Source organism: Giraffa tippelskirchi, chromosome 4, assembly GCF_054371585.1.
Source record: "Giraffa tippelskirchi isolate mGirTip1 chromosome 4, T2T-mGirTip1v1.2.pri, whole genome shotgun sequence".
NCBI classification, from domain to species: domain Eukaryota; kingdom Metazoa; phylum Chordata; class Mammalia; order Artiodactyla; family Giraffidae; genus Giraffa; species Giraffa tippelskirchi.
In genome coordinates this window covers 99,467,113-99,492,354 of record NC_137278.1, presented here as the reverse complement: position 1 = coordinate 99,492,354, position 25,242 = coordinate 99,467,113, and the positions used below count along the sequence as shown (strand labels likewise).

Below are 25,242 nucleotides of genomic sequence, written 5' to 3'. Positions count from 1 at the left end.
CTCTGCCCCAAGAGCTACTCTGCTCCCCACAGACATCAGAGCCTTTCCAGCCTCCAGGACTCTCCAGGCACACCTTGCCCCCCTCTTCCTGCTCAGGCTCTCCTCAGACTCCCCTGTCAGCATCCATCCTGTCTTCTTCTCCCAGAACCCGTCTGTGCCTGTTTCCTTCTACCCTGGATGCCTCGGCTCTTCCCCCTGCTCCCCCAGCACAGTGGCTCTGACGCCTTCAGGGATTCCCATATTTATCAGGCAGCTTCCCAGCGTGAGGAGCAGGGCCTGACCATCCTCCAGGGCCCGGTGCCTGCTGCTCCTCTGTAGTGAAGGCTGCCTTTTCCCTCCAGTTAACCCTCCTCAAGGGTCCCTTCTTCCACAAGCTCCCTGGACCCCGACCTCAAGCCAGGCTGGGCTGGTGGGTGCTCTTGGGTCTCCCTGCACTCTCCTCCCAGCATCAAATGAGGTTATGTGAACAAAGAACCTATGGGGTGCTAGGCACTTAGCAAGCACAAGGCAGTGCTACATCCCTCCCCGCTCCAAGATTCAAGGCTGCTGTGACTGCTCTTAATCCATCGCCCAGCAGCTCCAGGCAGAGTGCGGGGACCACGGGGGCAGGGTTCCCAGTGCTGGCTCCTAGGGCTCAGGGAAAGGGGATGGGAAGCCAGAGCAAGTCTCAGCACCGCCCCTGCAGCTGTGAGCAGAACTGGGAACTGGCCCTTCCTGGAGCCTGGAACCAGAGGTCACAAGTACTAACTCACCCAGCAGAAAGATAAAAGAAGTCCACCTTAAGAACAGCTGGAGCAATGGTGATCGGAGGAGTGCGAAGACAAGGAGTTTTGAGTGCTGGTTTTTGCCAGAGATCATTCTTAAGGGATGGTGATCATCACTTGCGAAGAATCAGAGTGTGCAAAGCGCCTAGCCGAAGTGGTTTTGTTAGGCTCGGGTTTGGAGGTGGAGCGCAGACCTGGGACGCAGGAGCCAAGTCCCAGTCCCTACTCCCCGGTGGTTCAGGGCGAAGCCCGACGGCCTAGGGCGGTGGCAGGGCCCCGCTGGCAGCGGCCTTGGGCTCCTCTTACCTTGGCCCCGAAATCCCGGCCTCAACCCGCGCGGGCGCACCCGGGTCACTGGGCTCCCAGAGCAAGTGCTCGGTCAGCGGGGAGCCAGAGACGCGCGCCTCTAATTCCGAGGCGGACACCCGCGCGCGCCTGCAGGAACACCTGAACGGCTTCGGGCGGCCGCCGGCTGCCCTGGAATTCCGCGGTCTTCACCATCTTGCCCGACCTGCTCTTCATCTTCGAGTTTGTGAGTCGCTGAGCGCCAGGGAGGGCGGGATGGGATGGGATGGGCAGTGCCGCGCGCTCTCTCCCCGCCCGCCCGTCCCGGAGCCGCACTGGTCCAGGAGCCTTGGGTAGGGTAGAGAGGCCCGGGCGAGGACTGTCTCTTCCCCCACCGCCACATGCAGTCTTTTGGCCCCTTCTAGCCCACAACAATGGGGAGACCGTCACTGGGACTTAGGTGGAGAAGCCAAATTCATACGGGTCAGTGGGAGACCGGCCCGGGGTCCACCGGTAGCGCTCCGGTACCAAAGCTGCGCTCCCAACTTGCTTCCCATGGGCTTATTGGCGATCGACGTCCTTGTAGAGGCGCCCAGCTCTCTCCATGGTTAGGATTTTGTTTAAAAAATATAAAACTCGGCAAAAGAAAAATTAAGTATTACCAAAAGAGGTGTGGAGATAGGGTTGGTGTTGTAGGAGGAAGCGAATCCGGATTATTTTCTCTTGGACGTTTCTGGTAAGTGAACGAAATTTTGGCAATCTGGAAATGATAAAACCGGCCGTCGTTTGTTCGCCACAGTCATTGTGCCCAGTGTGAGGGATGGAGGGAGGGAGAGGGGCCTATGAGAGCCGGGCCCTGACTTGCTGACTCGGCTGACCTTGAGCATCCAAGGACTCCTGCCCTTGCGGCTGGTCTCTCTTTACACTGGAGCCGCACAGCCTCAACCCGAGGCTGCGGGAAAGAGCTTCCTCCTCTGGGTTCCTGTGAAGTGCTCCCTGTGGGACTCAGCCTAAACTTCCCAAGGCCTCACCTAAAAGCGATGGAGGGAGGCGGGGGCGGGGTTTGGTAGCAGGCAGGCTGTATTTCTTCTGTGGCTTTAACGCCAGAAGCCAGGAGACTCATTTCCCTGCACCGCCACCGCAGAAATGGCCGCCTGGAGAGTCCGTTGGAATAGAAAACATCCAAATCTGTTTAGAAACGGGACCCCAGCTTCTTGTCTCCTGATTGTCAAAGAGATGTGAACAGCAAAGGGAGCAGGTTCTGTCTTCCATGGAGGGTTGGGGGAGATGGAAGAAGGGGTCAAAGTAGCCTGGTGGCACCCCTGTGGAGGAACTGACATCTAGGAGAAGCCCTGGACACCTCTAGACCTAGCCACCCCATTTGTAGGTGGGGACACTCAGGCCCAGAGTGGAAAGGACTGGTATCCACTAGAACGTTCCTTCCCAGACCACTCATCTCTGTGCCTCCAGTCAGTACCGAGCCTGTGCTTCCTCAAGGCTGGGTTTTTGGAAATGATCCTGTAGAACCTATGACCAGGGAATAAGTAGTGAATGGGTGGTTCCTTCAGAGCCTACTGTATTTACAAAGGCAAGTTTTGTGACCAAAAGAGACGCTGGCTAAAGGTGAGGTGTGGTGGGGCAGAGAGATTTTTTAAGCAACAAAAGGACTTGCTAGTGTCTTGTAGGTTGCCCTGATGAGTGGCTTGCTCTGCCTTTGTAAGTGTTTGGGGAGCATTATAACAAGAATCATGAGAGAGTGTGTTAGTTGGGCTTCATGCAGAAGACTCTGGTGCACCCTCCTCCTCTCACCCAGACAAGGTCTGGCTCAGGTGGCAGCAGGTGTGTGTGTTGGGGGTAGGGGGCTCCTGACATCACGGAAGGGACAGCTTCCCAGCGCCCTCTGCCTCCTTTGTCGTCACAGCTTAGTGGGTGGAGTGCCCCAGAGTGAAGGAAGAGCCCAGCCTGCTGGGAGGAGTCTTTGATGACGAGGAGGATTCTCCTAAATCAACAAGTAAAAGTTGGAAACCAGGTGTAGGAACTCTCAGATCTTCGGATTACCTGAAATGAGTCATTTTGATGCCTGCAGATAGTAGGGGCTTCTAAGAGAAATGTCTCCTTTGCCCCAAATGCTTCTCTCACACCTGTCTTAGAAGTGATTTTCTTCTCTTCCCCATCAACCCCTGCTTTCCGGATCACACCCCTCCCACTTCTGGAGGGCCCTGGATGCCTCAGCGTCATCCCCAATTTTTTACTTCCTCCTTGAATTGGGGATGGGTTCATAGGGTGCCTGGGAGGGCAGAAAAGAAAGCAGATGCCCGTTCTTTATATTTTCATCTATATTTCAGCTTTGTACACATACAAAGCTGTATGTGTTTTGATGTGTGGAAAGAGTAGAGAACTAAAGGGCCTAAGAAGGAGCTGGCCAATCTGGGAGGGTTGTTTATGTTTTTTTAATTATGAACTGTTTCAACAACAAAACATATACAACCCAGTTAAGAAAATGGACAAAGGACTTGAATACACAGTACTCCAAAGAAGACTTACAAATGGTCAATAAGCACATGAAAGATACTCATCATCATTAATCATTAGGAAAATGAAATCAAAGCCACAGCGACTACTGACCCAGTGTGCGACAGCTACTGAGCCTGCATGCCCTGGAACCTGTGCTCCGCAACCAGAGAAACCACTGCGATGAGAAGCCTGCACACCGCAACGACAGAGGAGCCCCCACTCTCCACAACTAGAGGAAAGCCTGCACAGCAATGAAAAGAAAATAAATAAATAAAATATTTAAAAAGCATAATGAGCTACTGCTTCACATGAAATTAGGACTATTGTTATCAAAAAACTGGCTAGGATGTGAAGAAATTGGGACCCTCAGACATTGCTGGTGGGAATGTAAATTTGTTCAACTGCTATGAAATACAGTTTGGTGATTCCTCAGAAATAATTACCAGCTATCATCACAAAAATCTACAACAATAATGGAGAGGCTGTGGAGAGAAGGAAACACCTCCTGCACTGTTGGTGAAAATGTAAAATTGGTACAACCACTATAGAGAACAGTAGTATGGAGATTCCTTAAAAGATGAAAATAAAGCTACCATATGATACTGCAATCCCACTCCTGGGCGTATATCTGGAGAAAAACATGGTCTGAAAGAAAATATCCACCCCAGTGTTCTTTGCAGCACTGTTTAAAATAGCCAAGAAATGAAAGCAGTCTAAATGTCCATCGACAGATGAGTAGATAAAGAAGATGTGGCACATACATGCTATGGAATATTACTCAGCCATTTAAAAGAACGAAATAATGCCAGTTGCAGCAACATCAGTGGACCTGGAGATTATCATACCAAGTGAAATAAGTCAGACAGATATCATATGATATTGCTTATATGCAAATCTTTTAAACATTATACAAATGAACTTATTTATAACAGAAACAGACTCACAGAGAATAAATTAATGGCTACCTGGGGGAAGGGTGGGGGGCAGGGATAGATTGGAAGTTTGGGATTGACATGTACACACTGCTATATTTTAAACAGATAACCAACAAGGACCTACTGTATAGCCCAGGGAACTCTGCTCAATATTATTTAATAACCTAAATTGGAAAAGAATTTGAAAAAGAATAGATATATGTATACGTATAGATGAATCACTTTGCTGTACACTTGAAACTAACACAACTTTGTTAATCAACCATCCTTCAATATAAAATTAAAATTTTTAATTAAAATTTTAAAAACATAATAATAATTACCACATGATCCAGCAATTCCAAACCTAAGTTTATGACCAAAAGAATTGAATACAGAGACCTGAATAGATACTTAAACATGCATGTTTATAGCAGCTCCATTCACAACAACTAACAGGTAGGAATAGCCCAAATGTCCCATCAGTAGGTGAATTAATAAAGAAATTGTAATATTTCACGCAATGGAATATTACTCAGCCTTAGAAAGGAATGAAGCATTGATCCATACTATAGAGTTAATAAATCTGAAAACACTATGCTGAGAAGCCAGACACAAAAGGTCCCATGGTACAGGATCCCACTTATATTAAATGTACAGAACAGATAATTCTATAGACACAGAACACAAATTAGTGGTTTACTAGGGCCTGAGAAGAGAGAGAAATGGGGAGCAGTCCAATGGGCATGGTGTTTCCTTTTGGGGTGATAAAATGTTTTGGAGTTAGAGATGCTGGACTGCACAACATCATGAATGTATTAAATACCACTGAACTGGTCAATGTAAAATGGTTCATTTCCTGTTGTGCCAATTCCACTTTAATTTGTTTTTTTAAATGATTTATTTATTTTGGCTGTGCTGGGCCATTGTTGCTCTGCGCGCTTTTCTCTAGTTATGGAGAGTGGGGGTTACTCCCTAGCTGTGGTATGTGGGCTCCTCATTACTCTCTTCTTGCAGAGCACAGGCTCGAGAGCCCGCGGGCCTCAGCCTCATGGGCTCTAGAGCACAGGCTCAGTGGTTGCAGCCCACGGACTTAATTGCTCCAAGCCATGAGGGAGCTTCCCAGACCAGGGGTCAAACCGGCCTCTCCTGTATTGGCAGGTGGATTCTTTACCACTGAGCCACCAGGGAAACCCCTCCACTTCAACTTCTTAAAAATTAAGAACTATTTCAAATATTATAGAAAAGTATACATAATATTTTTGGAGAAGGAAATGGTAACCCACTCCAGTATTCTTGCCTGGAGAATTCCATGGAAAGAGAAGCCTGGCGGGCTACAGTCCATGGGGTTGCAAAGAGTCGGACACAACCGAGTGATTAACACCACACTATATATAATACTTTAATGAATACCCATGTAATTATCACTCAACTTTGTCAAATCTTAATGTTCCTCTCAGTATTAAGGAAATAGAACTTTCAGATGACATCTAAGCCCCCTGGATATTCTGCTTATGACTGACTCTTCTCCTTCCAGGTACAGAACCACCCCTGGGCTGAATGTGTTTTCAAGGTTAAAAGTTGACTGCACCCCTAACTACCTATGACTACACATGCTGTGGTTTTATATATTTTCTCACTTTATCAAAGTTTTGTTGCCCTGTACATGTCCTTCTGCAACAGGCTTTTCATGCAGCCTTGTTCTGAGGTTTATACATGTTGACACTCTTTACCCATCTTCTGTGGATGGGCATTGGGCGATTTCCAATCTGCTTCATTTTGATACTGCAGAAGGCACTGCCAAAGAACATTCTTGTATTCCCTTTACTTGTATGTTGGGAATTTCTTTCAGGAACACACAGAGATTTGACTTGCTGGATCATAGGGGTTGCACATCTTCCTATCCCCAGTTGTTAGCACATCACTTTCCAAAAGGGTTATTCCACCTTACACAGCCCAGGAGCGGAGTTACCAGGAAGCTAATAAATATTAATTAAGCTCAGGACCCCTGCTTGCGCAGACTGTTTCTGAGACTCTGGCTTGCTTTGCATTCTTTTAGAAAGAAGGTTCCCATATTGTATAACCCTCCTGACTCACACCAGCAGCTTATCAAAGTCTCCATTGTTCCCAGACCTTGCCTCGTTTGGTAGAGTCAGACTTTGTAATTTTCTGCTAGTCCAATGGATGTGAAAGGCTTGATCAATTCTTTAAATCTGTGGTCCAGTGAGTTGTTGCTTACTCCCAGTCCATATTCCCATACCTGACCTCCCAATAGCCTGGGAGTTGCAGATGCCAGACCTTCAGCCTCCAGGTCAGCAGGGTGGACACCACTCCCCTCCCAAGACCAAGAAACTGCCCAGAGACAGGGAAGAGTGGTATCTTGGGTGGGGCATGGCAGCTCTCCCCCGGGCCTGCAACCCTACCCTGGAGCTCCTGACCTCTGAAGGCTGCAGGGTCATCACAGGAAGAGGAAGACAGGCACAACCGGGTGGGGTCACCTTGTCCCTCTGAGCCACACACATCACGCAGCTGTTGCCGGAAGTGGGGTCATAGAACAGAGCCACGGGGAGGGTGGGGGGAGGGGCACCTCCTCTGCAGCTCACCAGCCCCAGGGCTGAAGGACAGCAGGTGCAAGGCTCGTCGGGCAGTTTCCTCTCCACCAACGTGGCTCTTCTCCTGGCCATTTCTAAAGCCGACCCTACATACGAGGGCAGTGTCATGGTGAACTGCTCTTACGTCACCTTGTGTAACTGTCACACACACACAGAGGTCCTGACCTGGGCTCCACAGCCAGCCTGTCGAAGCTGGCACTCAGCAGCTGTGGGGATGTGAGCAGGCAACTGTGCCTCAGTTTTTGCATCAATAAAATGGGGACATGACAGTATAAACCTATGGGATGCTGTGAGGAATAAGTGAATGTCATATACACAAAGCTCTTGAAACAAGTGATGCATTCACTCACTGCTCAGTAGCAATTAGGTGCAATTATTAATTTATTAATACCTCAAATGCATGGTCTGAGATCACCTGGCTAGTGTGTGCTGAAAGGGGGCAAGTGGGGAGGGGACAGGGGCAGTAAGGATGATCCACACCACCTTTTCTCTAGATGCCATTCTCAGGGAGGAGGTTGGGTAGATTTGGGGGCCTTAGGAAGCATCACTATGAACAAAGCTAGTGGAGGTGATGGAATTCCAGTTGAGCTATTTCAAATCCTGAAAGATGTTGCTGTGAAAGTGCTGCACTCGATATGCCAGCAAATTTGGAAAACTCAGCAGTGGCCACAGGACTGAAAAAGGTCAGTTTTCGTTCCAATCCCAAAGAAAGGCAATGCCGAAGAATGCTCAAACTACCACACAATTGCACTCATCTCACATGCTAGTAAAGTAATGCTCAAAATTCTCCAAGCTAGGCTTCAACAGGACGTGAACAGTGAACTTCCAGATGTTCAAGCTGGTCTTAGAAGAGGCAGAGGAACCAGAGATCAAATTGCCAACATCTGCTGGATCATCGAAAAAGCAAGAGAGTTCCAGACTAACATCTATTTCTGCTTTATTGACTATGCCAAAGCCTTTGACTGTGTGGATCACAATAAACTGTGGAAAATTCTGAAAGAGATGGGAATACCAGATCATCTGACCTGTCTCTTGAGAAACCTGTATGCAGGTCGGGAAGCAACAGTTAGAACTGGACATGTAACAACAGACTGGTTCCAAATCGGGAAAGGAGTACGTCAAGGCTGTATATTGTCACCCTGCTTATTTAATTTATATGCAGAGTACATCATGAGAAACGCTGGGCTGGAAGAAACACAAGCTGGAATCAAGATTGCCGGGAGAAATATCAATAACCTCAGATATGCAGATGACACCACCCTTATGGCAGAAAGTGAAGAAGAACTAAAGAGCCTCTTGATGAAAGTGAAAGAGGAGAGTGAAAAAGTTGGCTTAAAGCTCAACATTCAGAAAACTTAGATCATGGCATCTGGTCCCATCACTTCATGGGAAATAGATGGGGAAACAGTGGAAACAGTGTCAGACTTTGGTTTTTTGGGCTCCAAAATCACTGCTGATGGTGATTGCAGCCATGAAATTAAAAGACGCTTACTCCTTGGAAGGAAGGTTATGGCCAACCTAGATAGTATAGTTAAAAGCAGAGACATTACTTTGCCAACAAAAGTCCGTCTAGTCAAGGCTATGGTTTTTCCAGTGGTCATGTATGGATGTGAGAGTTGGATGGTGAAGAAAGCTGAGCACCACAGAATTGATGCTTTTGAACTGTGGTGTTGGAGAAGACTCTTGAGAGTCCCCTGGACTGCAAGGAGATCCAACCAGTCCATCCTAAAGGAGCTCAGTCCTGGGTGTTCATTGGAAGGACTGATGTTGAAGCTGAAACTCCAATACTTTGGCCACCTCATGCGAAGAGTTGACTCATTGGAAAAGACCCTAATGCTGGGTAGGATTGGGGGCAGGAGGAGAAGGGGACGACAGAGGATGAGACGGTTGGATGGCATCACTGACTCGATGGACATGGGTTTGGGTAGACTCTGGGAGTTGGTGATGGACAGGGAGGCCTGGCGTGCTGCAATTCATGGGGTCTCAAAGAGTCGGACACGACTGAGCAACTGAACTGAACTGAACTGAACTGAAGGCTGTTGAGGGAACATTTAACTTGTCTCTGGGGTCAAGTACCACACAGATAACCCCTCTCAGTAGGGGCTTCCCAAAGACTCTTCTCACCAAAGAAGGGGAACGGAGGACAGTAGTGGGTGTGTCCCCTGCCTGAGGCATGACCCTGCCCATGTCCCTGGCACACACTGGGCTCTCTGGGGCACCAGTTCTCAGCGTGCGTCCACGGGAGACAGACTGGCATTTATCTCCTACCTGGCTAATGTGTATGAATCAGAAGAGACTCCTTGACCACAAGGGCAGAAAGGGTAAAACTGACAACCACACCAGTTTCCAAAGAGAGATCCTGAGACCCTGCAGAGCAGCGCCATTGGCTGAGGGGCTCTGCGCAGTGCTGGACGCCCTCTGTTGTGAGCTCGCTGCACTGCCGCCCCCGGGTGCCTCCCACCAGATCTCTTGTTTTTCTTGCACAGAACCCACTCCTGTCTGATCGAAGCATCCAAGGATTCTTTTCGTCTCTTACGGCTGACATTCATATTTTTCACGAAACCTCCTTATTCGTCTGTATCCTGCTGGGTAAAGCCAGTGGGCACAGGGAGGGAAGAAGGTCCATCCAAATGAGGGCAAGCCCGTCTACAAGCCCCTGGCTTTGTGGATCTGAGGTCATGACCTCTACATCTGTCCTTAGGCTCCTGGAGCTCCCTGACCCTGAGGACACCAAGCAGAGTGTCTTCTGGATAACAACAGGGGGAGGGGTGTCCATCCTCAGCCCCCAGACCCTCAGGAAGATGGTGCCAAGCTCTGCAGCTTCTAGGACCCTCTGACTGCAAAGCTGTGTCCACCCGTGTCCCAGTCCAGACCTTCTCTGGGTGGGGACGCTGGAGGAGGCTGAGGTGACTTCACTGGAATGAAGAGGGACAAGGAGAAGGGAAGGGAAGGCAAATACAGCAATTTCCAGCATGGTTGTGCCTTGTCCACAGGGGGAGCAGGGCTAGGGCCCTGAGGTCATGACCCCTACATCCGTCCTTACGCTCCCTGACCCTGAGGACACCAAGCAGTGTCTTCTGGATAATGACAAGAAAAAGAGTACTTTTCTCATGCCTGCCCTAGGTTGTCCAAGACCAGGCCCTCTTGGGTCCTTCCCACTCCTGCTACACCTCCGGTAGATAGAGTGCTTCCTGGACTTGGTCATTTAGGAGCCAATTTCTTTTAATGCTAATAACATAGTGTAGCTAATTCATTTTTCAAAGTAAAGACCAAAAGGATCAACTAGTCACTACCATTTTATAAAAGAAAGGATATTTTTATATCAAAAACACTTGCTGTTATTCAGTTGCTCAGTCATGTCCGATTCTGTGACTCCATGGACTGCAACACTCCAGGGTTCCCTGTCCTTCACCATCTCCCGGAGTTTGCTCAAACTCATGTCCATTGAGTCAATGATGCCACCCAATCCTCTCATCCTCTGTCATCCGCTTCTCTTCCTGCCTTCAATCTTTCCAGCATCAGGGTCTTTTCCAATGAGTTGTCTTTTTGCATCAGGTACCTAAAATATTGGAGCTTCAGCATCAGTCCTTCCAATGAGTATTCAGGGTTGATTTCCTTTAGGATTGACTGGTTTGATCTCCTTGCAGTCCAAGGGACTCTCAAGGGTCTTCTCTAGCACCACAATTCAAAAGCATCAATTGTTTGGCACTCAGCCTTCTTTATGGTCCAGCTCTCACATCTGTACATGATGACTGGGAAAACCACAGCTTTGACTATATGGGTCTTTGATAGCAAAATGATGTCTCTGCTTTTTAATACGCTGTCCAGGTTTGTCAAAATTTTTCTTCCAAGGAGCAAGCGTCTCTTTTAATTTCATGGCTGCAGTCACGGGATTTTGGAGCCCAAGAAAACAAAATCTACAACAGTTTCCATTGTTTCCCCATCTATTTGCCATGAAGTGATGGGACCAGATGCCATTATCTTAGTTTTTTGAATGTTGAGTTTTAAGCCAGCTTTTTCACTCTCCTCTTTTACTTTCATCAAGAGGCTCTATAGTTCCTCTTTGCTTTCCGCCATCCAAAAATTAGGAAGGATATAACCTCAGAATTAGCTCTTCTAATGATAAAACTGGATGGCATAAATCCTTTCTAGCGCTAACAAAATTTTACCTTGTATATGACTCAGTTTGCCCATCTCACAAATGGTTCAGTATGAGGATTAACCGAGTTAATATTTGTAAAGAGCCCCTGGCTCTCCAGTGTAACCTCTGGGCATGGGCTCTCCTGGTCTGACCCTCACACCTTCTATCCATCCCTCTGCAAGTCTTTCGGGGCCTGGTGTGGATCATCATCCTCTTGACCCAGGTGCCTGTCCCCCTGGTCCAGGGCTGGGTCCCGTTTGTGTCTATGTTCTGCTTCATAATTACCACTCTCCTGCTTTTCCTGTATACTGTTGGTACCCATAAGAACTGGAATTTCTGGATCGCCCTGGTGAGTCCAGCCCCGCATGTCTGGGGGCAGAGGGTAGTGATGGACGCTCTCCCCTGGGAGGCGGGCTTTTCCAGTGCTGGGTGAGGAGCCCTGTGGATGTCTCCCACCCGCCCTCCAAGGCCGAGCAGGCCAGGCCTTCAGCTCTGAGCTGCCCACAGCAGCCCAGGGCTCCCACAGCAGGAGGCTGACTGTCGCTGTCCCTGCCTGATTTTCTGGGGGCTGCTCTGCCTTCTCCTCTGCGATCACCCCTTTCCTGAAGCCAGCAGCCCAACATCCCTCCCTGTCCCTCCCGCACCTGCCAGGGGTCGGTCGGCGTCTCCCACCACCCAGCAGGACTGACTCTCACCTCCGGGGAGGGGGCGGGGAGCAGGGGGTGGGTGCTTCTGCCCAGTGGGAGGCAGTGCTCACTGCCCCGCTCCCAGTCTCCGCCTCTTAACGCGGGGTCACCAGAGAGGAACCTGGCCGGGGAAGAGGCATGGCCTGTGATCTCTCTTCTGCGTGAATTCTGCCTTGAGGCCAGTGAAGGGGGGAACTGACACCTGGGTCACCTGCCCTGACCTCCCCTGGAAGGGGGTGAGGCCGTCAGCCAGGCCTCTTACTCTCCAAAGGCCTCCAACCTAGATTTTAGAACCCCCCTCCATTCACAACTACTCAAAGCCCAAGCCCCATTCTAGTACTTTTTTCCTTTTAACTATACCTGGAGCCCCACTAGTTCAGTTCAGTTCAGTTCAGTTCAGTCGCTCAGTCGTGTCCGACTCTTTGCGACCCCATGAATTGCAGCACGCCAGGCCTCTCTGTCCATCACCAACTCCCGGAGTCCACCCAAACCCATGTCCATCGAGTCGGTGATGCCATCCAACCATCTCATCCTCTGTCATCTCTTTCTCCTCCCGCCCCCAATCCTACCCAGCATTAGGGTCTTTTCCAATGAGTCAACCCTTCGCATGAGGTGGCCAAAGTATCGGAGTTTCAGCTTCAACATCAGACCTTCCAATGAACACCCAGGATTGATCTCTTTTAGGATGGATTGATTGGATCTCCTTGCAGTCCAAGGGACTCTCAAGAGTCTTCTCCAACACCACAGTTCAAAAGCATCAATTCTTCGGCGCTCAGCTTTCTTCACTGTCCAACTCTCACATCCATACATGACCACTGGAAAAACCATAGCCTTGACTAGACGGACTTTTGTTGGCAAAGTAATGTCTCTGCTTTTAAATATGCTATCTAGGTTGGCCATAACCTTCCTTCAAAGGAGTAAGCGTCTTTTAATTTCATGTATCCCCCAAAATGAACAACAAAACAATGGACACGGCCTAACCTTTTCACTCTGCACTGGCACCAAGACCACATCTGAACTCCAGACTGTGACCATGGATAACACATCTCATGTCCAAAACCAATTTCCAACAATCCAAGAGGCCCTCTCCCAGCCCTTACTAGATCTCATCTCAAGTGGAAGTCCCTCCTCCTTTAAAGTCCTTACTCTGGCTCCCAAACCAATGAGCAGCCCTGGTTAGTTAATCAGTCCTTGTGAAGAGGGGTCTGGGGGTGGATCAGAGGTTGTGTTGGGGAAGGGGTAAAAGGAAATCATGGAGGGTAATAGAGGGACATGGCCAGGCAGGAACAGGTGGGGTAAATGGGCCCCTCTGGGACCATAGCTGCCCATGTCAGCACTGGCACCCCATCTCTCTGATGGCCCTTTCTGACCTGCAGAACACAGCCTACCACTGCATCGCCATCCTGTCTTACTTCAGCTCTTCTTCCCTGGAAATTCTGGTCACTATCGACCTGTAAGACAACATATACAGACATTACAGTGAAAACATCTCCGCTGTGGTGAGTCCTCGGTTCAACCTCAATGTTCACAGCTCCCGCTGCCCACTGACGGGGGGTCTGAGCAGAAGGGTTCCTGAGTCCTCCCTGGTGGTTCTTAGTTTACTTAACTCTCAACCAAGTAAACCTTCCTCCTCATTTCTGGAAAAACAAAGGCCCAGAGGAGGGCACTGATGTCCCCAGACTCCCTCGGGCACAGTCAGTGCTGCAGTGCCCAGGCCTGGGCTGGCCAGGGGTCTGAGCCTGGGCGGGCTTTGAGGGGGCAGATGCGGGAGGAGGCGTGACCGCGAGGGCCTGGCACTGTCGGAGCTCCTGTGAACAATCTGATTTTCCCCTCACAACAGCCCGAGGATTCAGGTGCTGTTATTACACCCATTTCAACCAGGGCCCCAAGAGCGTGCACAACTCCCCCTGGGGTGACCAGGAGCTGGAGGGGCCTGGGGCCCAGGCCAACTGCTCTGCACCCACACTCTTAGCACAAGTGTGAGCAGAGAGTCTGGCCACCTGGGTTCCAGGCTCTCCCTGAGGGTCTTCCAGGGAAGCTCACGGTGAGGGCGAGGGCAATGTTGAGACCAGTGATGGGAAACTGAGTGGCCAGTGTCTCCCAGGCCCTGGCTCTGGGGCTGCGGGGAGGCCCCTCCAGGCACAGCGTGTCCAGATCTCCAGCTGTGGGTGTTTGCTTCTGGGATTAGACCTTTGTCTCTTGTCACGGGTGTCTCCTTCCTGACAGCTCTGAGAACCTGTGCAGTAAGAGGGTGTGAACTTCACACTCATTCTTTCTGTAAGTCTCTTGTGCCTTCTGAGCCTCAGTTTGCTCACCTATAAAATGAGACAGCAATTCTCTTTGTTTCCCTGGAGGATGAGAGAGCTATTAAACCACTTCCGCTCAAGGCTTTCTAGGTAGCAATGGGTAGAAAGAACAGGGGCTGGAAGCTCCCTCACTCCATTAGGAGAACAGATGGGGTGAGACTGTGTCTCGGGGGCACCTTGCCTGCAGGTCCCTAAGCTCTAAAAGCAACATCCTCCCACTGCGGAGACAAGACCCCTTTAGTGGGCCATGAGTTTATTTTCTTGTTGCTGAAATGGATCAGAATGACAGGGAGTTCAAGAGAAAGGGGACATATGTATAACCTACGGCTGATTCATGTTGATGTATGGCAGAAACCAACACAATATTGTAAAGCAATTACCCTACAATTTAAAATACATAAATTAAAAAAAAAAATGGCAGGGAATGAGAATGTATTGTTTCCTAGAATTCTTTTCCAGAGTTGTGCTTGTGTAGGCTTGCGTCAGGGTGCTAATTCATATCAGATGTATTTCTAACCATGAAATTGTTTAAAAAACAAGAAAAAGTTGAAGAAACATTACTCCTTACTTAGACTTCTAGGAAATCCTGAGGTCAAATGTGATGACAGACCACAACATGACCATCCCAGGTGCCAAAGCTGTGCCCCTGCACGCCTTTTGGGAAGGGTAGATCAGAGGGCAGCAGAGGATGAGATGGTTAGAGAGCATCACTGACTCAGTGGACATGAACTTGAGCAAACAGGAGATGGTGAAGGACAAGGAAGCCTGGCGTGCTGCAGTTGATGGGATCAGAGTCGGACACAACTGAGTGACTGAACAGAGCAGAGGTGGAAATAAAACCCACGGGGTGGGTGCCTTTGCGCTCTGGGAAGGGGGTTAGTGTGAGTGCCTTTCCTGCTCCCAGAGGGAGGGGTCCCGGGGAGAGAGCCTCGAAGCCTGTCTGCTGGCCCCCAGGGGCCCATCCCCTTCCCTGGGGAAGCCACACTCTCCCCTCAGCTCCCAGCCACTCCCCAGTTCCATAAGCAGGGCCACCTCATGGTCCCTGAGACCCCCTCAACTGTCCCACAATGTGGGAGCCTCTCCCATATGGGTTCATCTCCCAAGATGGCTGGGTTCTAAACAGAACCACAGCCAGGCAGCACTGGGGTAGTCCTTCCTTCCCCTGAGGGGGCGTCCGCCTCCTCCGTCACCTTCAGATGACTGTCTCCTCACCCCCCACAGGAGAGAACCCATAGACACCTCCCTCGTCCCAACCCCAGCAGCTGGAAACTGTTGACCCCACACCCAAGGTCAAGCCAGATGCAGATGTTTGCTTGTGGGCAGGCAGCCCTCAGGGCCACCCACTCCGAGCTGGGTGATAGCATAGAAGGTGCCTAGGTGAAAACATGGCAGGTCAGGGCCTTGACCACGCACAGCGTGACCGTTTGCCACATTTCTCAGCCTCTGCTTCCAGCAGCTTTCTCATTAAGCCCCCTCCTTTCAGCAAAAGCTCAAAATTCCTCCTCCCCATGCTAGTCCCTCACTTCCTGTGTCCTGGCTTCCTGGCCTATGCTTGTGAAATTCAGGATCTTGGCGTAAAATTCTAGTGGGGGTCTGAGGATGTCCAGGCAGAAATGAGACCTTAGCCAGAGCCAGCAAACCCACGTGATATTCTCTGAGCCAAGGCCGCTGGAATCACAGCTGGTGGACTCTGGTGTGCAGGAAGGAGGTTTTCCATGAAGAGCGGGGGATATTCACCTGCAAGTATCTTTGGAGGGGTCTCTGAGGGCCCTCGTTTTCAACTGGGTGGCACCAAATGGAGATGTGTGATGGCAGATGGTTGACTTTGCATGCCAACGTCAGGAGATGCAATAGGTCACCTGGAGTCGGTGCTTAGAGCATTCTGGGCTACACCTGGGCTCTGCAGGAAAAGATGACTATGTGAGTGATGGGAAGCAACGGCAGTCCACACACCTCAGGGCCAAGTGTCATGCAAGCGGCCAGCCCAGCTTGGAAGACCCATGACTTGCCCTCTTACCAGGCACCCCCATTAATGGTTATTTTTCTTGGCTTCAGGGGTTTTCAATCATAGTCACACTGCTGTACATGGTCCATGCCGTGTCTTCTTTAATCAGATGTAAGGTTTCCTACAGGAACAGAGAACATTCCTGAAAACACAGATAATGGTCACTAATCAGGTTGCCTTCCAGCATAACATTTGAGGATGCAGAATTGCTCTCGATGGTGGGAAAAGAAAACAAAAAGCGACGTTCTCTTTCTTTGTGGGTGCTATGTTGACTGTTCATGTACCTTTGTGTCAGGGTAAAAGGCTTGTTACCTTTACCCTCCAAGAGTTGAGAAGTCTTTCTAGGGCCATTTCTTATTGAAGGGGGTGGTGGAGTGGGAAGAGGGGACTGTGATCTGAGAGACCACAAAACAAGAATCCCCTACTAGTCTCTGGACTGAGTCTTTGTTACTGTCGATTGCAATTTTCCATGGGCTCTTTTGAGTATCCATCTTGCAGCATGTTTCTAGGTCTTCATGGATATCTTACATCTTCAAGGATATTCTAGTTGTCATGGAGAATAAAACTCTCCCAGCAAATATTTACAGATGTACAGGATGAAACATGATAATTTATAATAATTTATAATTTCAAGTAATTTATAAAGTGCCTTTATGGTCAATACTCTCATGGAGCTATATTTTGGTTTTTTTATTCTCCCATGTGGGCAACACCATCATGTCAGCTTTCTTTCTAAGGAATCCTTGCTTACACCAAATCTCAGAAGCAGCATCAAAGAGCAGTTCAGATGACAGCTGTTATTCCAGAGTAACTGTACCAGAAAAGGCCACTTTCACCGAGTCTACCTAAAACTTCAGTTAAAATGTTACAGTAGGGACTTCCCTGGTAGTCCAGTGACTAACACTTCATGCTCTCAATGCAGGGGGCCCAGGTTCAATCCCTGGTCAGGTAACTAGATCCCACATGCCACAACTAAGACCCAGCACAGCCAAATAAATTTTTAAAAAATGTTGCAGTAAATTAGGAGCAAAAGATTTGACCAGGGCTTATACTAAATACAAAGAAATGATAGGAAGTTTGTCACATGTTTAGCAAAATTTGCAACCAAGTGTTGACTGAGGAAGTCTCATTTTTTTCATAAAGCACCAGTGATGCTAACACAGGCTCATGTTCAACCCCAACAACAAAAAAGAAACTGCAGGCTTAGTTGAATTTCCCAAGTTTTCTCAAGGTTTTGAAATTTCAGTCATTCTCTTTACAAAGAAGCTGTGCCATGCTCTCTTTTCCCTTTTCAGTTGCCAGCTGTCTTAACACTAAAGCCTTGTTAGTCCCAAGCTTTGCAGAAGATTCTGACATGACTTTCTCATTCCTCGTATTCTGTCATTTTTATAATGTGCAGTTTCATTGAGCTTTCGATTTGCCTCCTCTTTGCAATGGGTGTAATAAGGTTCTTGCCTTGGGTCAGGCACCTCCTGTATAGAGAGCCTGCTGTTATCCTCCCTGTGGGCTACGACTGTCCTTTCACAGGTAGGGAGATGGGTGCACTCAGCTGATGAGAACCGGAGCTGGTGGGGCTGGCTTCCTCTGTCCCTGAAGCTCTGTAGTCACTCCCTGCCCTCAGGTGCCCAGACCTGTCCCCATGAAGGTCTGTCCTCTGGCTTCTCAGGAAGTGACAGTGAGACAAGACCTTGTAGTGGACCTGAGGCCAGTGGGCAGAGGACATCAGAGGGCGGGAGGTGACGTCGGGCACAGGGGCAGCCCTGGACCACCAGCAGAGTCTGCAGGAGGCCATGTGGCTGAGTCCAGGTCCTGGGCACAGTGGACTTCCTGAAATGGGCTGCCTGCTCGAGCTGCAAAGTCATGGCCAGGCCCGTTCTGGCAACTACCGAGCTCCACGTTGCAGTCCCCACAAAGCCAAACGCCCCTGTTCAACCGATGCTTTGTGAAAGTGTATACTTGGGGGTTTTTAAGTTTATGGAACCAAGACCTAAGACCGTCCTTGGGCCTGAGAAAGGAGTCAGAACCTGATGTCTGTATGAGACCAAGAGTCAAAGGTCCATATTGCATCCCCCCCAAAACCAAAGGCCCCCCAGTCCAGCTGGTGCTTTGTGAAGAAGGTAACTGAGTGTCTTTAAATTCATGGAAGAAAGAGCTAAGTCCCACCCAGCCTAAGCAGCCAGGCCTAAGCACCCTCAGTCTGCCCCACAACCGCCCTAGGGGACAGCAGTCCTAGGAGGGGTTGGGGACACTACAGATAAAGAACAGGAGGCTGCAGAGGGCAAGAGACTGGCCAAGTGCATCCAGTGGGTTAATGCTGGAGGTGGCACTCAGCTGCAGGCCTCCTGGGCACCCTCTGCCAGCTGCTCCCTTGTCTTCCTGCCCCACTGCCCTCCATTTGTTCCCTCCAGTTTTATTAAGATCCAATTGTCATATAACACTGGAGAAGTTTAAGGTGTACAACATGATGATTTGCTCAAAAGAAATCAAAGGCCTAAATGTAAGACCCCAAATTATAAAACTTTGAAGAAAACACAGGACAAAAGCTTCATGACAAAAGCTTCATGACAATGGATTTAGCAATCATTTCTTGTATAGAATGCCATGCTGCTGCTATTGCTGCTATGTCGCTTCAGTCGTGTTCGACTCTGTGCGACCCCATAGACAGCAGCCCACCAGGCTCCTCTGTCCCTGGAATTCTCCAGGCAAGAATACTGGAGTAGGTTGCCATTTCCTCCTCCAATAGAATGCCATAGATACAGACAATAAAAAACAAACAAAACTAGACTTTATGAAAATTTTAAAATTTTGCACCTGTCCCATCTGGAAATTCATGTGCACCCTTTATCATATCCTTTTATACCAAACTAGTAGGCAGAAAGTCATAGCAACTTCTGCTTTATAGTTGATCAGTCCAAAGCCCATTAACCACCAGACTTGTGATTGGCTATGAAGTGGGGTGGGCTTAGCCAGTGGAAGCTGACGTAACCTCCAGGTAGGTAGTGTCAGAACTAAGATAAATTGTAGGACATCCAGCTGGTGTTGCAGAGGATTGCTCGGTGAAGGAAACACTCCCCCACTCCACCCCCACATCTGGTGTCAGAAGTGCTGGGAGTGTGGCTATCATGTGAGTACAGGGGACACACAGGAGGGGATCTTGGCTTTGCCCCACTCAAAATGACAAAAGGACTCTCAGCATATCAGGAAAGAATGACTGAAAGAGCAAAACATGGGCAAACAGAATAGGCTTTTTTTCTTCTTGAGTTTTTATATTATGTTTGATGGCTGAAGCAAAAGTATAATGAGTCTAATGTGGTTCTCAATGTAGGCAGAGGAAATTTTAAAACAAGTATAGAAACAGGGGAGGTAAAGGGATTTGAAGAGAGGTAAGGTTCGTATACTTCACTCAAACTAGTACAAAGTCAACACCAGTATGTGATGTAGGTATGAGGTAATACCTAGTGTGTGCGTGCTAAGTCGCCTCAGTCCTGTCTAACTCTTTGCCACCCTGTGGACTGTAGCCAGCTAGGCTGCTCTGTCCCTGGGATTCTCCAGGCAAGAATCCTGGAGTGGGCTGCCATGCCCTCCTCCAGGGCATCTCCTGCAGCTCCTGCACTGCTGGCAGATTCTTGACCGCTGAGCTAGTAATAATACCTAACACCAAAACACAGATACAAAGAGGTTTACTAAAAAGAGAATTTCTAGAGTCAAAAAGAACTGTTTGCATGTTTTCCTCTGCTTTCTAATTGTATGTTACAGTCAAGTAACTATAACTTGACTGTACATTATTTCTTCTCAGGTCAGACTAGAAGCCCTGCCTCCCCAATTCATTTGATTTTTACTAGTTTAAATAAATATTTGAAGTAGTTTTTAACTAAGACACGTATGTAAAGTTCCTATCACAGTGATTGGTATGTATGACGTGCTCAATCAATTACATCTATATTATTTATTATTTGTAAATAAAGAAATGTAAGGTTGGCCTTTCCTTTTAAAAAAAAAATGACCATCTAAAGTGTGAGAGGATGAGTCTCTCCCAGGTGCTGAAGCACCCGGTGGCAGGCTGGCCCGGGCAGCAGGGAGGCCTACGTGGCAGCTCTCTTTAAACCTGACCACACCGAGCGCTTCATTCCCTGTGTGGCCTTGACATCGTCCCAGTCCAGTCTGATGTCCGGAACCTCATCTTCCGGCTCCGGGTCCTTTCTCAAGGCCCCCTGTGGCGAGGCAACCACGATGGGCAGAGGGCCACATTCCTCCCGGAATTCTACAACGTGGAGACTCTTCCTATCTGCCAGCTGTTGGTGGGTTTCCTGGGCACAACAAACGGAGAGAACACCAGGTTAGGTCCATGAGGCTGCTCTAACGCAGTCTGCCCTGATGTGCATCTGACGTGGCAGACCTGTCTGGCTGATTAAAATGTAGCGACTCTTTTTTTTTTTTAATTAATTTATTTTAGTTGGGGGCTAATTACTTTACAATACTGTAGTGATTTTTGCCATACATTGACATGAATCAGCCATGAGTTTACATGTGTTCCCCATCCTGAACCCCCCTCCCACCTCCCAACTTTTAAGAGTTCATTAACTGAGGGTGATTATTACAGCAGGAAACATGGCCCAGGTAATATAATATCAAGTTTATTAGCTAACTGAATTTATGTAAGAGTGACTGAATGTAAGATTTTACTTAAAAAAAAAAAAAAACCACAAAACACAAAAAAATGTGAAGTCTTTAACTTAAAGAGCAGGAGCTTTCTGTGGCTGTACTAATGGTGACCTGCTGGGGGCAGAATCATCCCACCCCACCTCCCCACCCCCAAGGCGGGTGAAGAAAGGGCCTCGGCGTCTCCTGTCTCCCGGCTCCTGGTCTCCTGTCTTCCTCACCTTCCCAGTCATGTGCCATGCTGTGCCCCAAACTGAACTTGAATCTCATCATGCCCCTGCTCTAGCTGCCAATTTACAGGACATGCAGGGAGAGAGGATGTCAAGTATCCTCAGATATCCAGCACCAGACTGGGACAAACAACCTGATTTCTTCAACAACAAAAAACGTAAGAGAAAAAAGAAAAACGGAACTTCCAGATTAAAAGTGATTTAAAAGACACAGCAAAGATTTTAAACGTATTGATCTTTTCTGCCATCTGATTCAAATAAACTATATAAAAAATGCTTTTTAATCTGATAAATGGATACATTTCTATGAACATTGATTAGATGTTCAATATTGAGTTACCAGTAATTTTTTAGGCATGATGGTAGTACTGTCTGGTACTTTTTAATCCTTATCTTTTAGAGACACATGATGAAATATTTATGAGTGAGGTAAACTGATGTCTGAGATTTGGTTCAAAATGACTGGGGTTGGCTGGGGGTTCACGAGCAGCTAACTGTTGGTGTGTAACAGAGCCGAGAGGATTCGTAACAGAGGGTAGCCATAAAAGTCTGGACACAGGTGAGTAAACTCAATAGATGGTTTACAGAAAATATATTAAAATATCTAAAATACCATGAGAATAGTACACCTTGTACTATTCTAATTCTGCATATATTTGAACTTAGAAGAGAGAAGAGCTAATTCATAATAAATTGGAGTGTCTTATAATTGGAGGTGTGTCGCTTACACTGGTGTCATTTTTTTTGAGTAGCACAATGCAACTTTTTATAGCTGATGCCATTTTAGAAGAGATGATATGTAGTCACTGTAGCCAAAGATTCAAAGTACTAACACAAAACAAAATATCACATAAAAGAACAGGTCTACTTGACCATAAATATAACCTAAAAACAAATATTTTAAGTTACATCAAACAATTAAGTCTCTAAAAATAAGTTTAAATTTAGAAGTGCTTTTGAAAGATGTTTTTAGATCTAACACACAGCTGATCAAAAAAGTTCTTTTAGGCAAAACTTTTCTTTCAATTAATTTTCCTATTTTAAACAGTGACCGCTACAATTACTCCATGGATCACTTTATTCAGAAACAGACAGCACACTCTGTCAGAGAGCCTGCCGAAGTCCTCAGCAAGTGGAGGTCCGTGAATGCCTCTTGAACTCAGCTGTCTTCCTGCTCACTCAGCTCTGCTAAGGGCCACCCATCCTTTCTTTCAAGGGGCAAGCCAGCCCTGCAGAGATGGAGGAGTGGCCCCTGCAATGACAGCCCTTCCTCCCTGCCAGTGGTGTGACTGTGAGCCTAGCCCAGGCTGAGGGGGTGAGCTGGGCACAGGCCCAGAGGTCCAGTGGAGAAATAACCTGAACTGTTAAGGGCATAGTTCCTACTGACTCAGATGTCCCCCTGCACGACCTATGCAGGTGACATGAAACTGACTCGAGACCACTCTCGAGTGGAAGTGCCCAGGAGCCTTCACCCTAGTTCCAACTGAAAGGACAGAATTAGGAAAGGGACTTTCTCTTTTTATTTAACACTTTTTATGTTGTTGGAATTTTCAAACAAGCACATATTCTTTCCATAATAAAAGCAGATTATAATTACTGGCTTTTAAAGATACTTAATTTTAAAACTTCAAAAACCCATGCAGTTTTTTTTTAAAAGGATAATCCAACCTCTTCAGTTGGATTAACTAACCTGATGCAGCCACAGACAAAGGATGCCTGGTCCTCAGGTGGCCCAGAAGATGCTGGTCTCAGAGCACACCACTGAAACACAAGCTAGCTCTTCAGCTTCCGAGCACAGGGTTGACTTACCTGGCGAGAGAGCCCTTGGAAGAGGCCCCGGGTGAGGTTGAGCATGTTGACGGAGCCAGAGACCTTGGCATACATGTCTTTGATGCCAATGAGCCGGCAGATAGTGATGATGGCTCGGTGGCAGTGGAGGCCATAGCCTAGAAAGAGGAAAATCAAGTCAAACCCCTGCCCACTTGCCCACGATGCAGGTCGCGCCACCTGCTCGCTTCACATGGCTTCCAGCTCTGGGTTTATATGTTGGTTCACATTCTGGCTTCATCACTTCCCAGCTGGGTGACCTTTCACAACTTACTGAACTTCAAGGATGACACTGATTTAAATGAGATGTTATAAGCATTAAGTAAATAATATATTTGTTTCTGGACTTCCCTGCTGGCTCAGTGGTTAAGAATCTGCCTGCTAATGCAGGGGACATGGGTTTGATCTCTGGTCCGGGAAGACCCCACATGCCTCGGAGCAATTAAGCCCGTGCCCCACAGCTCCTGACCGTGCCTCTGTACACAACGCAGCGAGAAAGCCCGTGAGGAGCAACAAAAGACCCAGCACAACCAAAAACTAACTGACTGACTAATTTTAAAATATATATACCTATACATTTGTTGAACACATGGACAAAAAATAGGGCTGTGAAGATTAACAGAGATGCCTGAAGTTTCTTGGCACCCCATGACCATGTTAACTAAGGCTCACCAGACACATCTGTTCTCACCCTCCTTGAATGGTCAGCTCCACTAAATAGAGACATTATCCACTTCCTCCTTCTGGAAAAACTCTTGGCTTCACCCAGATTGCCTCCTAGTTACTGGTCCACCCTTCTCACCTCCGTGCTGGCCTCTAAATCTTTGGTGGTTTCCTCCCCAGCCACTCACCCTACTCTTGTCTACCTGTAACCCCTTCCCATGTTGCTGGTTAGTTGCTCAGTCGTGTCCAACTCTTCATGACCCCATGGACTGTAGCCCGTCAGACTCCTCTGTCCATGGGATTCTCCAGGCAAGAACACTGGAGTGGGCTGCCATTTCCCTCTCCCGGGTATCTTCTGGACCCAGGGATCGAACCCGCATTTCCTGCAGCTCCTGCACTGGTGGGCAGATTCTTTACCACTGTACCACTTGGGAAGTTCTCTAGCACTCTCACTGCTGCTGCTGCTGCTGCTAAGTCACTTCAGTCGTGTCCAACTCTGCGCGACCCCATAGACGGCAGCCCACCAGGCTCCGCCGTCCCTGGGATTCTCCAGGCAAGAATACTGGAGTGGGTTGCCATTTCCTTCTCCAGTGCATGAAAGGGAAAAGTGAAAGTGAAGTCGCTCAGTCGTGTCCGACTCTTAGCGACCCCATGGACTGCAGCCTGCCAGGCTCCTCCATCCATGGGATTTCCCAGGCAAGAGTACTGGAGTGGGGTGCCATTGCCTTCTCCAGCACTCTCATTAGCCAGGCATAAAACTCAGCACATACCTTAAAGCTGAGCTGAAAAATACAGCTTTAATCAGAAGACTTTAATCAGAAAACAGATTGGGAAAGACTAGAGATCTCTTCAAGAAAATTAGAGATACCAAAGGAACATTTCATGCAAAGATAGGCTCGATAAAGGACAGAAATCGTATGGACCTAACAGAAGCAGAAGATATTAAGAAGAGGTGGCAAGAATACACAGAAGAACTGTACAAAAAAGATCTTCACGACCCAGATAATCACGATGGTGTGATCACTCACCTAGAGCCAGACATCCTGGAATGTGAAGTCAAGTGGGCCTTGGAAAGCATCACTACGAACAAAGCTAGTGGAAGTGAGGGAATTCCAGTTGAGCTATTTCAAATCCTCAAAGGTGATGCTGTGAAAGTGCTGCACTCGATATGCCAGCAAATTTGGAAAACTCAGCAGTGGCCACAGGACTGGAAAAGGTCAGTCTTCATTCCAATCCCAAAGAAAGGCAATGCCAAAGAATGCTCAAACTACCGCACAATTGCACTCATCTCACATGCTAGTAAAGTAATGCTCAAAATTCTCCAAGCCAGGCTTCAGCAATACATGAACCGTGAACTTCCGGATGTTCAAGCTGGTTTTAGAAAAGGCAGAGGAACCAGAGATCAAATTGCCAATATCCGCTGGATCATCGAAAAAGCAAGCAAGTTCCAGAAAAACATCTATTTCTGCTTTATTGACTATGCCAAAGCCTTTGACTGTGTGGATCACAATAAACTGTGGAAAATTCTGAAAGAGATGGGAATACCAGATCATCTGACCTGTCTCTTGAGAAACCTGTATGCAGGTCAGGAAGCAACAGTTAGAACTGGACATGGAACAACAGACTGGTTCCATAT

At 48.1% G+C, this 25,242-nt stretch overlaps 1 protein-coding gene and 2 long non-coding RNA genes across 4 annotated transcripts in view; 1 reads left to right on the top strand and 2 right to left on the bottom strand.

Annotated features, from left to right (window-relative positions):
- Positions 1-1,430, bottom strand: part of LOC145503966 (uncharacterized) — a 30,469-nt gene extending 29,039 nt beyond the window's left edge. Inside the window, exon 1 of the long non-coding RNA XR_014051957.1 lies at positions 753-1,430. This is a non-coding gene — a long non-coding RNA (uncharacterized LOC145503966). The remainder of the gene's footprint in view (positions 1-752) is intronic.
- LOC145503964 (uncharacterized) lies at positions 1,192-22,712 on the top strand. Its single transcript, XR_014051955.1, has 4 exons — positions 1,192-1,296; positions 13,293-13,415; positions 21,173-21,274; positions 22,165-22,712. It is a non-coding gene; the product is annotated as an uncharacterized LOC145503964 (long non-coding RNA).
- Positions 20,162-25,242, bottom strand: part of MRPS5 (mitochondrial ribosomal protein S5) — a 24,972-nt gene continuing 19,891 nt past the window's right edge. For both annotated transcript variants that reach the window (XM_081484810.1, XM_081484811.1), the window contains 2 exons: positions 22,926-23,062; positions 20,162-20,534 (listed from right to left, as the gene is read on the bottom strand). In XM_081484810.1, the coding sequence (XP_081340936.1) occupies positions 20,310-20,534; positions 22,926-23,062 (362 nt within the window). In that variant the 3' untranslated portion in view covers positions 20,162-20,309. The remainder of the gene's footprint in view (positions 20,535-22,925; positions 23,063-25,242) is intronic.